Source organism: Poecilia formosa, unplaced genomic scaffold (genome assembly GCF_000485575.1).
Source record: "Poecilia formosa unplaced genomic scaffold, Poecilia_formosa-5.1.2 Scaffold55, whole genome shotgun sequence".
Classification (NCBI taxonomy): Eukaryota; Metazoa; Chordata; class Actinopteri; order Cyprinodontiformes; family Poeciliidae; genus Poecilia; species Poecilia formosa.
The window spans coordinates 1,113,001-1,127,418 of record NW_006799994.1 but is presented as its reverse complement, the minus strand read 5'-3'; the positions used below and the strand labels follow the sequence as shown (position 1 = coordinate 1,127,418).

The window sequence follows — 14,418 nt, the reverse complement described above, 5'->3', positions numbered from 1 at the left end:
CTGTATCAAATTGACATAGGAATAGCAGAGAGTTGGCCATTCTAAGGTAAAAACCCAGCGCATACAGTGTTCATGTTTTGTTTTGTTTTTTTTCATCCAGACGGCTTCCCGCGCCCCCCTGCAATGACAAGGCGCCCCCCCTAGGGGGCGCGCCCCACAGTTTGGGAACCTCTGTGCTAATGCATTAATAGCAGAGCTAATTTTTTTGGTTAGCACGTTAGCGATTTTGCTAACATAAATTTAATTTACTTGGCTGTTTCATGATCTTTCAGTTGAATAAAGTTTGAAACCTTTGTTGAAGTTCTGGCTAAGAGTTCAAGTAGATAGACATTATTTTCATTCTCTTATTTTGAAGACTGTTCAACAGTTCCATTTCTTCTCTTCACATTCTCTTGTTTTTTATTTGTTTTTGTTTTTTTTAAACTTTATTTTACAACATACAACTGAAGAATGAGGTATGCAGAGGAATGCAACACTTATGAACAAACAACCAGTGAGGTCAAACAGATAAATGCAAATATCACATATGAGTTGGTTTGAAAGCCTTGTCAAGTTTATTCTGTATCCACAATGCATGAGAATATAAAGTGTAGATCTACAAAGTAATGTAATTATTTACATTAACCAAAATATTACTTTCTATAAAAGGACCTATTTTCCAAACCAATGTCATGTTGGAGGAGCATGTCAGTGTTAATGGTAGTGGAGCTAATGTTTATGATTTGTGCTGGTCACTGCTCTGTTCCGGACAAATCAGTAGAAAATTATATTTTGAACTAAGGACTGTAAGGTAAGGTACGTACATGCTTAAACAAGCTAACGGTACAAATTGTTCTTTCAAGATAAATCATGCAGTGGCACATTCAGCATGGTTTAGCATTAGCTTCTGCTAAATGCCATATTGAAGTATTGCTTTTGCATTAGCTTCCACTAAATGCGATGTTAGAGTAGCACTTCAGTCTTAGTGGAACTATCGTTTTGTGGTTAGCATAGCTAACTTTTTAGTTAGCAGTTGCCACCACTGGAAAAGGGTAACATGACCATGGAAATAATAGATGAGAGACGTGAAAGAAAATGAACTTCTCTGGTAAACGTCCTAATGTTCTCAATGAGCACCTTCAGCTGATTAGAAACATCCTACATCTTCAATACAAGAGAAGTTTCTGCCTCCTGTTCGTCAATCACAGACCTCAGGAATAAAACACAAAATTCAGCTTGGGAGAATTTTAAACAGCAGCTGCTGCCATATAATGCATGAGGCGAGGGGGACAGATGGAGGGCGGGATATTATATACTGTAACATGTGCAACATCACTCGCTTTTCAAAGTTAACGATACAACATGTCAGAGTTACTTTTTACAAATACCAGTTCCAAATACTGCCAGTGGCTGATGGACGTGTTCTTAAAGCGTGGTTGTTTCCTTCAGCGAGCACTCTGCCAAGGGAATAATAACGGAAAAGTGGCCATCACTCTGCTTTTGAGCTCACACTGTCAAATGGCAGAAATTACAGGGCTGCTTTGGCTCTGGCTGCTGAGACTCGGCTGTAATGTGCAGAGCCGCTCAGTCCCCCACCAAGACCATTCGCCCCTCACTGAATTGGGAAAGTGAGAGGGTAGCAAGGCAAGTTCAGGTGACCTCTTTTAAAAAGCCCTTCCTTTAAGCATGGTCTCTTTTACTTTTGGCAAAAATGGCAAAATAATTGTCATGATTTTTTTTTCTTTTTATTTCATGCGCCTCACCTGAGTGGAGCGGAAAGTTTGACCCCGCAGAGAGAAGTGGACCCGAAGCGTGATCGCGGCCTAATGTCTGCTGTTCGTTCTGCACACAAACACAGAAATACGCCTGTAAATGCCACCACCTCTGTTTTTATTCCCATTATGTTAAAACGTGGAAATGCACGAAGGGGGTCAGCGGCGCAACGACATGCAGAGACAACGAGGACGAGTGTCCTTTTGACAAAAATATTTCGTTAATTGTGCAATTTCTAGCTCTTTTCATAAATATAGTTCACATTCTTTATAGAAACACTGCAAAAACACAATTTTAGCAATTATTTTTAGTCAAGTTTCTGGTGCAAATGTCTCACTTGAAATAGGACAAAACTAACTTCTTTAGTAAGACATAGGAGCTTGTTTTCAGTTGATAATTACTTAATGTTGAAGAAAAAGTACCAGTTCACTTATGGAAAAATGTGAAATAAATAACTTTCTCTTTGCATAAATAATTTTATGCAAAGAGAACGTTGTGGAGGAAACTACATCAACCAATCACAATTCAGTTTGTCTTGCTGACTTCTGATCACTTTACTTGGAGAAATGTTCCCTGATTTCAAAACTTTGGCTTGTGATTCCGGTGTCCAGTGGAGATTTATGCTCCAGATCAACATCAAAACCCTGAAGCATTTGATTAAGTACAAGCAGGTGCACAATTCAGAAGGAAGTTATGAGACAGCCGGTGAATTGTTTATAATTTAGGTGCAATGGTTTTATATCATTGTTTACTTATTGAGGCCACAGTGTGACTGTGTATTCACAACTGCATGATGTAGATTCTCTGTTCACCAATAACATGAATACAAAATTAAATATGTTGATATTAAAATTAAAAACAACAAAAAGTAAAAACAGATTGCAGCTGTAATTTCACTAAACTTATGCCTCACCAGAATGTAATTGATACTGAAAATGTTTAACATTTAGCAGGAGCCCTCCATTAAAACCAATCGCACAGACGAAGAAAAACATATATATATATTCACAGTTTCCAGAGACGGAGAATTTATTTTCAGCTAAACTAAATAACAGACGGCAGGAGGAACACAGGCGGTTAATTGAGAGAGAGAAGCTGAAATTAATGATGCTTTGCTGAAAATGCGCAGATGGGTTTTTTTTCTTTTCATTTTTTAATAAATCAGCAGCAGAATTGGGAAGATGCAGTTCCTGTTCTCCAGGATATTTTCAAAATGTGTTGAATTTACTGGAAAATAGAGGAAATTTTAGGTGAATTTTATTCCAGGGTTGCAGTTTTTCAGTCGCAGCGCAGAAAAGTTGATTTATTCTCATTAATGTGCTTTTTATATTACCTTTACAGTGACTGATATATTCCCTATAACACCCCCACACAGTCAGCCAGGACACAAAGAGCACATTATTAGACATTATACATCAGTGGGCTCCTGTAATTATATGATTGTGTCTAAATTAGAGTTGCGTTTGTTTCAATGTGTGAATTTCTTCAGACTTTGACAGAAAGTCAACTTTGTCTAATTGGCTGATTTGTGTTTTATTCCAGGAATGGACCCCTCCAACGCGTGTTTCAGGATGCCACAAGACAATAAAGGGAAATTTCAAATTGTTATAATTTATATTTTATATTTTTTTCAAACTCGCTACTTTAAATTAGATTGAAAAGAGACTACAAATCACATCAGATACAAACCCTGTGAAGCTTTTCCGTTTTGAGTTTTGATGATTACCTCTAAATATTATAATATAGAGGTATTGTGTCTATACAAAGTGTATAGATACAATGTATAGACCATTGTGTCTATACACTTTCAAAATAAAGTTCTAATTAAATCAGAAGCTAATAAGCAAATTTTTGGATTCAAGCATCATTAGTTTATATTTTAATTGAATTCCTTTGTGTCAAACACAATGTAAAATAAAAAAAACCCATTTTTGTTTGTTTGTTTATGTTATTTGTTGAAACTTCATGTTTTTGTACTTCCATCTGAGTCTCTACTGTTTCTAAAAACAGTTGATGTGGTTAAAAATGTTTTACAGCAATAAGTTAATGTTTTTTTTTGTTGTTTTTTTGTGTCTGTCTGAAAACAAGTCGTTTCAAAAACCTCCTGAATGAGTACTGTCCTGTTACCTAGCAACCCTATCTGAACTCAGCCCGTTACCTAGCAACCCTATCTGAGCCCAGCCCGTTACCTAGCAACCCTATCTGAGCCCAGCCCGTTACTTAGCAACTTCAGTTGAGCCCAGCCCATTACCTAGCAACCCTATCTGAGCCCAGCCCGTTACCTAGCAACCCTATCTGAGCCCAGCCCGTTACTTAGCAACCTCAGTTGAGCCCAGCCCATTACCTAGCAACCCTATCTGAGCCCAGCCCCTTACCTAGCAACCCTATCTGAGCCCAGCCCGTTACTTAGCAACCTCAGTTGAGCCCAGCCCATTACCTAGCAACCCTATCTGAGCCCAGCCCGATACATAGCGACCCCAGCTGAGCCCAGCCCGTTACCTAGCAACCCCATCTGATCCCAGCCCGTTACATAGCAACCCCAGCTGAGGGGTTACATAGCAACATAGCTGGGGTTGTTGCTGGGCTCAGCAACCTCAGTTGAGCCCAGCCCGTTACCTAGCAACCCAAACGGAGGTCAAGCTCCAGCGCAGTTGCACAATTGTGTATTTGTTTGCAGCTATTTTCGTGTATGAAGTGAAAACGTTGAGTTGAGGGGCGTGGCCAACAGCAGCTTATTTGCATAAAAGTGACAAGACGCCCTAAAACAGTTCAATCTGAGAGGAGCTAAAAATAAGAAGAACTGAGGAAGTGAAATCTCATGTTCTGAGATTTAGTGAAAAAATTTAATGAGCATGTTTTTTATTTTCATTATCCTAACTAGGTCACCTTTAAACACCAAATGGCATGGTGAATTAGAGGCTATGATCACTCAGCAGGTCTTGATGCTCAATTCCTATTTTTCGGTGAAATCAGATTTTTTATTTTTATTTTTTGTGGTTGTTCATTCTACTTACAACTTAATACATCTACAATAGATGCATCAGAACAGACCAAAAATAGATTTTTTACTTTACATTTTCATCTCCAGTGAAGATGTAACCTAAAAAATATTGCAGGACAGTCTCTGGACAGAAGAACGTTGTACAAATCAGAGACTACACCCTTTCAACCAAAGTGGCTTGTGACTTTTGGGGGTTGCATTTATTTGAGCAAATTACTATAATAAAAAATTCCAGTTGCCCTGCTCCAGTCCTGTCCTCTAATTCACTGACCTGCAGAGAAGGACAGGAAATAAAAGCGTACTTTAGAGGTTTCCGGACCTCTTCCGGCTCTGGTCCGTGCACGGCTGAAACACAAAAAGCTGCATCTTCCCGTCCCCCCCCTCAGCCCCCTGTGGTCCCTTCTTCTGCAAGAGGCTGCCGGACCATAATGCATTTGCGATCACAGTAATTTCTCTGTAAAAAGCTGAAATCTTCCACTGTCACAAAAAGACATGAAAAGTTCAGGTGCATACGGATTGGAAAGTTACAGTCTAAAAACGTCCTATTGTGCTCTGAAATTACGCTGGATGGAAAAGTTAAAAGCTTTTGTTAAATGCCAAACAGAACTGTCTGCGATGAAAAGATGGGGGAAGAGAGGAAGTGGTAAAACAATGCGTCTCGATTTGCTTCCCAAGCTTAGAATAACCTTTTCTAAGTGCCCTTTTTCTATATAGGAGCTTCACGCTATATTCTTAATGCAAATGCTCTTTTACAACAAAAAAAATTTATAATGATGATAATCACTGCAATTCAGGAGCTTGTTCTATGTTCAACTCCATTATTCACTTTTCCAAAGCGCTCTGGCCTTTCTCCTTTAAACTTTTAAAACATGGCCTTCCTGCATTTCTTCCCTCTGAGCCGCTGAAAGGAACTTAAAAGTTTTCCAGCGTCTCCATTTTGCAGGAAAGGGTGCTTGGACCTGAGAGCGTGCAGTCAAGAGCAAAATGTGTTTCACCTGCGAAAGAGGTGTGAACAGGGGCAGCAAGAATGGACAGCATGCATTTTGGGTTGTGAAAAGCCCTCAAGGAGGAAAATAATATCTAAAAAAGCGACTGTGTCTTTTTGAAAAAAGTGCTCAGAAACACTCAGATGTAACTCTGTTCTTCACAGGCTGATGCTAAAAGCTAAGGCGAGCGTCCGGCGTGCTGAGCGGCTTATTAGAGGGACAATAACCGCAGAACAGCCGCAGGATAGTGCGTGGTTCTCACCCTGTGCAACACACACACACTCACACACACACCTGCACATGTGCATGCAGACCACCTGCGCTGCTAACGCCTGTGCACGCCTGAATGCAAGCATGGAGGCTCGCTCGTCCACGTGTTGAGGCAAAGGTTTAATCAGCCGCAGATGAAAAGGAAAATGCCATTAGATTTTTAAAGTGGATAATTTCACATTCTTCTCTTCATTCATTTCTTCATTTTTCTTTTCAAGCTCGCCTTTTATGCCCGATACATGTGCTTTTACGGAAAATTACGACATTTAATCGAGACTCTTCGGTCAGAGATAATTGCGCTAAGAACCATTAGCGCCTGTCCAAGACCGATGAACTTTTTTCTTTTTTTTGTGTCTCCTTTCTTTTGCGGAGATGTTCCCTGCCTGTGAGAACATGCTCCACAGAAAGAGGATAATCGTAATTTAATTATCTGCCATTATGGGGAGCAAAACGCAGGTCGCCTCGGGGTCGCATATGCTGCATGCTGTTATAAACAAATCAGTTAAATAAATTACGCTAAACAAACCAGCCTGTCATATACACTCCAGGTACTGCAGCCGAAGGTCTGTTGTTTATTTCTGATTTTTTTCCTTTTTTTCTCTCCCTTTTTCTTTTTCTGCCAATTTTACGCAAAGCAATTATAATCATATTGAATGTTTTCTGGGGCACTCGTGCTCCTCACCTGCTAACCTCCATGCCCCCCCAACCTGATCAGCAAATTGGCATCTCAGTGAGATCAGCAGGTGTAAATTTGCCCTACATTTTTTTTCTCTCTTTTTTTGGCCACAATGAGGTTTTTCCTGAAAATTGAATCTCATTTATGTTCAGTGCACTGTGATCCCCAGAGGCTCATAATTCATTAGTTGCTCTTGTTTTTACATTAAATATATGTAAAATATTGGGAATTTCAACACAAAATTCAGTTTGGATTAATTTACATGGAAAGTAAAACGTCAAATGAAGTTGGGAACATGGAGCGTTTTAATATCAGAACAGTCAGATGCTTAACGCTTGTTTTCCATCTGATAGATTTGGTTCGGTTGGGAACCAAAGTTTTAACATTTGTTATATTTTCAGCTGCTGCGGTTCTCTTTCTCACTGCACTGACTCAAAGAAACCAAACCCTTTGAGAAAACTGTTCCCGTCCTTGCCTGTGGGGGCGCTGCAACAAAATCTACTGAAGGAAACAACATGACAACCTCTGAAGAAGACAGTGGGCGCAATCTCTCATAGACATAATATAAGACTCTTATATTATGTCTATGCAATCTCTTGCTTTGCAAAATTTACATAACAATGGAGTGACATTGGATTTTAGCGGTCCATGAGCCATTTATCCTGCTACAAATGTTCTGGTGAAATGTCCCAGGTACAGATTAGGTTCTTCCGATGTTGTGTTCCACTCCGGCTCTCCCACTGCGCTCTCCTTTCTTTCATATGGGAAATTATGCAGATTCACCTACATTTTTATTTTTATGATAGTGACACAGTGTGGCATTATCTAAAATTACACCAGTCAAAGGCAATATGATAAACAAACTATTCTAAAGTTAGCCTTCCTGTGTTTACTCTGCAGAGTCCAGAACAGAATGGACCATTATGCATCATCAACCCATCAGTGAAAAAATGGCGACGTCCAAGGGTGAAAAATATAGCAAAAGATATACATTTTTGAAGTAATTATAAGTTTTGGCATATCACAAATCGATTTTTAGGTTATAGGAAAATTGGAATATATTTAGGCCAACATGTTCAACTAATCCTGGATCCAAAAAAATGGTTGCAAATATATATATTTTTATTTTTCTCTTTACCCTTTTTTCCACCCTGTAAAGTTTATATTATTATACTTTAATTCCGTACGCTAGGAGTGCTTGAAAATCAAGCTTTTGTTTGTGCCCACAATTTTATCTAATAAATCTGACCGTTTGAATTCACTTTCGATGAGAAACTGTAATACCACTTTCTGTCTGTAGCATAGGTGGTGGCGCTGTGACCCGCAGTCGTCTTCTTCGTTTCCTGTCCGCTTCCTTAACAACAAACAGAGCAAAAGCTCTAGATTTTCTCGGACTGTTTGAGGAAATATGGTTCATAAGCGCTACCTTTGCACTTAGTTTGGGATTTTATGATATAAATGACGCCGGATGTCTCAGTTTAAGTGGAGTGAGATGCCGAAGATCTTGAAATTGACTCATTAACGGTAAGCTTTTATCGAAGTTAAGCCTCATTTTCTGCTAAAATTCATGAACTTGGGGGAACAGACAGCAAGTCAGTTCACTCAGGCAGACATTAGATTGTAAATTAATTGGTATTTATGTCAAATTAGAGAAGTATTATGTTTATGCTGAGATTTTAGGGGTAATATTTAGCTTTAATGACAAATGAATTACAAAGAGGAGCTGCAGCCCTTCACATTTAGCCAGCTTTGTTTCTTTTAGCTCATGAAAGGGTTTACATCTCTTTTAGTCAGAAAGGCCTATAATAAAGTAGTTTTTATTGCACCATTTGGTCTAAAACATGCATTTATATTCTGAGTTTCATTAATTTAACCAAAGACGTTCTGCTGTTGATGGAAGAGTCACATATTTGTTTCATTCACTATTTGCTTCACTCTGTGTCTCTCTGTGTTTTGACTGTTTTTATTTTATATTTCTTTTGTTTGTTTTGTTTGTTTGTTTGTTTTTAGGTATGTTTCAGATATTTGAAGATAACATAAAAAAATCTTTGTCTTCTGACAAATTATTTTTTTCTAATACCAAAATAAAGACAGAATTGTTTTATTGTTTCTTTTTTTAAACTTAATTTACATTTTCTCAGTACTTAGAAACTCTGTTGAAAGTGTGACTCGCCATAGTTTTCTGACATTTTAGCAACAAAATGCACCGATTAATATCTGCATCGGTCCCGATATTGAAAAAAATTCTTGATCAGGTAAGTGACAATGTTCCCCATCCATAAGGGCAGATCTATTCAGTCTAATTCTATACTTTGAGCTCTAAGCAACATCATGTTTTATTATTTAATTTACATTATATTTAGAATCCCTAATTGCACTTTCTGAACTATTTGAAAGAAGGTTTGTTGCAGTTTATGTTTCACCAAGGTATTCAATCTATTGTTTTTTTTGTTAGATTTTATTATTTACATTACATTAGCTGTTATTCTCCTAGTTGCCCTGACTGAATAAATTAAAGTTGTCTTACATCTTTGAACAAGCTCGTGATGCTATTGGTGTATTCAAGCATGCGGCAATAGTGCAGTTATCAAATAAATTTGTAATTCAGCGTAGTTATGTCTGGGTTTTTTAAAAAAAAAGGAAACATCTTCAGAACTGTTTTTCTGTATCGGATCGTATTGGCCAATGCTAAACCTTAGATATCGGTATCAGACTTGAAAAAGTGGATCGGTTCATACCTAATTTTGTCTCATTTCTTACAGAACTGGTGTAACTGGGTCAGGTTTGTTGGCCTCCTTCGTAGCAGCATCACCGGTTCTTATTGTTCCTCTTCTGTCCTTCCACAGCAGACGGGACAATGCTAACTCATTTTTCTTACCTGATCACCCGTCTAACGTAGCGACGTTTGAAACGGTTCTCTGATTGCCACCATGGAAGAGGACGTCCTGACCCTGAAGCCCAGGCGGATCCAGAACCAGAACGTCGTCTACCGCCTGGAGAAGCGAAGGGTCTGCTCCGGTCGACCCGGGGCCCACTGGTACCGGGTTCGCTGCTTTCACCAGAACCTGTTCCCAAACTTCACCGTGGTGAACGTGGAGAAGCCACCCTGCTTCCTCAGGAAGTTCTCACCGGATGGACGCTACTTCATCGCCTTCTCCTCGGACCAGACGTCGCTGGAGGTAAGAGGAGAATCCTGAATCGTTTCAACCATTTTAGCTTTATTTGTCGTTGTACTCCTGCATCAAAAATCTGTTGGTACTCAAAAAAGACAAAACAGCTATGATTAAAATCAAGTTAATAAAATAAAATGCCATAATTGTCGAGTATAAAGTTATAAATATAATAAATATGTATATTTACAGTTCTATTTTTCCCCATGTTGTAAGGAAATTAATCTTCCAGTGGAACTAGTGATTTTTAAAAAAAAAACAATATTAAGGATTATTGACTTAAAACAAGCTCCCTTATCTTGCTGAACTGTTACTTCTAAGTTAGTTTTATGTTAATTCAAGTGTAATAAGATATTTGCACTAGAAACTAGACCAAAAATACTTGGTAAAATTTTATGTTTTTGTAGCGTATAAAAACAAAAACAAAGGATGTTATATCTATGACTTCAGTATGTTTTAGTTAGTTTTAGCTCTGAGCTGAATTTGGTTGCTATTCTCTTTCAGATTTATGAATACCAAGGCTGCCAGGCAGCTCAGGACCTGCTGAGAGGCCAGGAAGGAGAGACTCTGTCCACTGCCAATGACCAGTGCTCCCTCAACATCCGCAGCCGCCTCTTCCAGCGCTTCTTCTCGCTGCTCCACGTCACCAACGTGGCTTCGAACGGAGAGCACCTGAACCGTGAGTGCAGCCTCTTCACCGACGACTGCAGATACGTCATCGTCGGCTCTGCCGTCTACGTCCCCGACGATCCGCCGCCGTACTTCTTCGAGGTAATGAGCTCCGGTTTGAGCGAAAAGCAGCCAAGTCCGGAGGTTTTATTTATAGCCAACGTTCCAACAGGTGTATCGCAACAACGAGTCAGTGACTCCCAACCCGCGGTCTCCACTGGAGGATTACTCCCTGCACATCATTGACCTGCACACCGGCAGGCTGTGCGACACCAGGTCCTTCAAGTGTGATAAGATCATCCTGTCTCACAACCAGGGCCTCTACCTCTACAGGAACATCCTGGCCGTGCTGTCGGTCCAACAGCAGACCATCCACGTCTTTCAGGTGAGCAGGTCGTCCCCTAAGGGGTTAAATCCTTCACTAGGGGATCAGCAACAGTTTTCAGATGGTTTAGGCAGCAGGGCAACTAAACTGGGCTAATTATTCTGGCTTGCTTAGGTGGTAAATGTGTCGTTTACAATAAGCAATGTGAACCGAAACAAACAAAAAATGAATCTGAAAAGTGCATGTAAAGTCCTAGATGATCTGCAAAGTAATTCAGATATTTTAGAAAGTGGTGCAGCTCATCTGAACTAATTTTTCAGATTTATTTAGCTGAGAAATGGGTCGTTTAAAAAAGCGTTGTGAACTGAAGCTAAAAAAATCTGAAAAGTGCGGCATGCATTTAAATTCCTTAATGATTTGCAAAGTTTTTCAGATTGTTCAGGCATCAGTGCAGCTTATCTGGACTTATCTTTCTGGTTTGTTATCTGAGAAATTTAAAACAAACATTGAAATGCGAAGCAAAAGAAATCTGAAAAGTGCAACATGCATTTAACTTTACCCCATTTATTAACATTACCCTGAATATAAACCAGTTCAACTTTGTTTTCTAATGTCAACTCAGTAGTAAACGTCTTTGGGTTTAATGTTCTCTGAGTATTAATCCAGATATTCTCTGAAGGCCTGAGGTTCTTTAGAGAACAACCAGAATTATGGAGACCAAGGAAAATATTTACTTATGTACTCCAGACTCCCCCTAGTGGTCTGGGGTAAGAAGATATAAAGTATGATGCATCTTTTCTTTAATTCCTCCAAGTTTCTTCTGGACATCCTGTCTTTACTGAGTGTCTAGTCCTATGTGATTTGATGGTCGACTCAACTAACTGAAATGGTGTTGCATTACGAGTGATGGATGGTCCAGTTTTATTAAAAATATGTATTTTTCTTTACACAAAACATTTAATGTTTTTGTAGATATTTAAACACATGATCACCTGCTGCCTTTTGTCTCTTCTTCTGTCCTCAGGTGACGCCAGACGGGACGTTTCTGGACGTGAGGACGATCGGGCGCTTCTGTTACGAGGATGACCTGCTGACGCTGTCGGCGGTTTACGCAGAAGCTCAAGCGGAGAGCCAGACCGGCTTCCCACGGCTCTACACAGACAAAACCATCAACTCCCTGAAGCACAGGCTGCTGGTGTACCTGTGGCGGCGAGCCGAGCAGGACGGCAGCGCCACCGCCAAGAGGAGGTGACAACGCCGATTCACAAAGCTCCCATTCTTAGTTGATTTTTTTTAGTTGAATGTGTCTGAGGCTTGTTAGGTTCTGATCCGAGTCGTTCCGTCAGGTTTTTCCAGTTCTTCGATCAGCTCAGGCGGCTCCGGATGTGGAAGATGCAGCTGCTGGACGAGCATCACCTCTTCATCAAGTACACCAGCGAAGACGTGGTGACGCTCAGAGTCACCGACCCGTCGCAGGTATGCATTCCTCCCCCGCCGCTCTTTGTCCCGATGCCCCGGTTTCATCGGATGAGAATTTCCCCCTGCCAGGTTTCCAAGGAAACAATTGTCCAATGGATTCTGCTCAGTCCTAAGCTTCACTTGTCGCAGGAACAGAAGGATTTAATTAATCCACAGTTCATTTAAATGGAGTCTGAGCAGAAAAAACAAATGGAGAAATTTAATCAAACCTTCTCACTTTGTTTTCAACAGTTTTTTTCTTTGATTGATTGATTGATTGGATGGATGGATGGATGGATGGATGGATGGATGGATGGATGGATGGATGGATGGAACAGAAAGTTTTTCTTCTTATGTTTTTCTCTGAGCCTTTTGCGCTGTGTTAACCTTTGACCCCTGGTCTCCCTGCCAGCCATCGTTCTTCGTGGTGTACAACATGGTGTCCACGGAGGTTCTGGCCGTGTTTGAGAACACGTCGGACCAGCTGCTGGAGCTGTTTGAGAACTTCTGTGACCTGTTCAGGAACGCCACGCTGCACAGCCAGGCTGTCCAGTTCCCCTGCTCCGCCTCCTCCAACAACTTCGCCCGCCAGGTCCAGAGAAGGTACCACTCCGCCGCTGCTCTGCCGCCGTGGTCCGAATGGACAGGATGTTTCACCGAGAGACGTTAGGACGAGGTAGAGACGCCCGGGGGGAGTTGAGCAGAAACAGGAAGGAGATCCAGGCCGTTAACCTGTTCAGCTAACCGGAGATCTGATTGAATTTCACCCATTCTGGTGACAAAACCCTTTATGGGAGGAAAAGCTTCGCTTGAGCTTAAAGGGACTTAAAGGGATTAAAAAGTCACATTTTACACATCAAATTTACATAATACTGCCTCTTTAAGAAAAAAAAACACCCAGTCTTTTTTTTTTTTTTTTTTTGCAATAAGTTGATATCTTTTTAGTGTATGCAAAACGAGTCGTTTCAAAAACTTACAGAATGTAACGTCACAAATCAGCAGGAACTGCCCCGTTACCTAGCAACCGCAGCAAAGCCCAGCCCGTCGCCTAGCAACCCAAATGGAGCTCCAGTACATTTGGTTAGTTGGTTTGGTCACCATACAATGGCTGCTGGAAAAGACAAGAATTTTGTTGACTTACCATCCAGATACCACTTGCTGCATTCTTGTTGGTTGTGCAGGAGGCTCCACTTCTGCTTTTCAAACATGTATAGTTGTATAGTTCTGCATCCGTTTGCAGTGATTGTGTGTGAGTGTAAACTTTGGGTTGGGGGGACATGGCCAGCAGCAGCTTATTTAGATTTAAAGAGACAAAGTCCCTAAAACAGCTGAAAATAGGCAGAACTGATCAGACTAAAAAAAAAAAAAAGATTTTTAATGAGCGTGTTTTGTATAGATCATAGACCTGTCCTAATCTGTTCGAGGAAGCATAATGGGTCACCTTTAGAGTGAAAAATAAAGCAGAAGAAAGCGGAACTGAAGTATTTTTCCCTGTTCTTCCTCCCCAGATTCAAAGACACCATAGTGAACGCCAAATATGGTGGCCACACGGAGGCGGTGCGGCGGCTGCTCGGTCAGCTGCCTATCAGCGCCCAGTCGTACAGCAGCAGCCCTTACCTCGACCTGTCGCTCTTCAGCTACGACGACAAGTGGGTGTCGGTGATGGAGAGGCCCAAGACCTGCGGAGACCACCCCATCAGGTAGCCACTCCAATCAGGGCGCGCACACCTCCGGATGGCGCAGCCCTGCAGTCAGGCTAATGGGGTTTACATAGAGATGACTTCAACTGAAACAGCTTCTAGGGTTTTATATGGCATTTAAAATCATCATAGAGGTTTGCTTTTACCTTTTGCTTCTTATCGTTTGCTCAGATGAAAGTGCAGAGATGCAGCTTTGCTCCTTTCAGATTAACAGTCAATCCTTCTGCTGCTTGTTTCCACCACGTCTTTCATTCATCAACCGACTCTAATGTTTAATATATAAGTAAAAAACATAAATAAATAATTAAAAAATAATAGACTGAAATGCATTTTTAATAAAACTAAATCTACAAAAATTATAATAGAACAAGCAAATGAAACAATAGATTAAAAACATTTAATAAAGAAATA

At 40.4% G+C, this 14,418-nt stretch overlaps 1 protein-coding gene across 2 annotated transcripts in view; it reads left to right on the top strand.

The window, feature by feature from the left end:
* Positions 1-7,990: 7,990 nt before the first annotated feature.
* det1 (DET1 partner of COP1 E3 ubiquitin ligase) overlaps positions 7,991-14,418 on the top strand; it is a 7,503-nt gene continuing 1,075 nt past the window's right edge. Inside the window, exons 1-8 of one of the 2 annotated variants that reach the window (XM_016672080.1) lie at positions 7,991-8,209; positions 9,532-9,864; positions 10,360-10,626; positions 10,697-10,909; positions 11,874-12,097; positions 12,196-12,325; positions 12,720-12,983; positions 13,816-13,900. In XM_016672080.1, coding sequence (XP_016527566.1) covers positions 9,616-9,864; positions 10,360-10,626; positions 10,697-10,909; positions 11,874-12,097; positions 12,196-12,325; positions 12,720-12,977 — 1,341 coding nt within the window. In that variant the 5' untranslated portion in view covers positions 7,991-8,209; positions 9,532-9,615 and the 3' untranslated portion in view covers positions 12,978-12,983; positions 13,816-13,900. Of the gene's footprint in view, positions 8,210-9,531; positions 9,865-10,359; positions 10,627-10,696; positions 10,910-11,873; positions 12,098-12,195; positions 12,326-12,719; positions 12,984-13,815; positions 14,008-14,418 lie in introns of those variants that run through there. The other variant, XM_007553202.2, reaches the window with a different exon arrangement.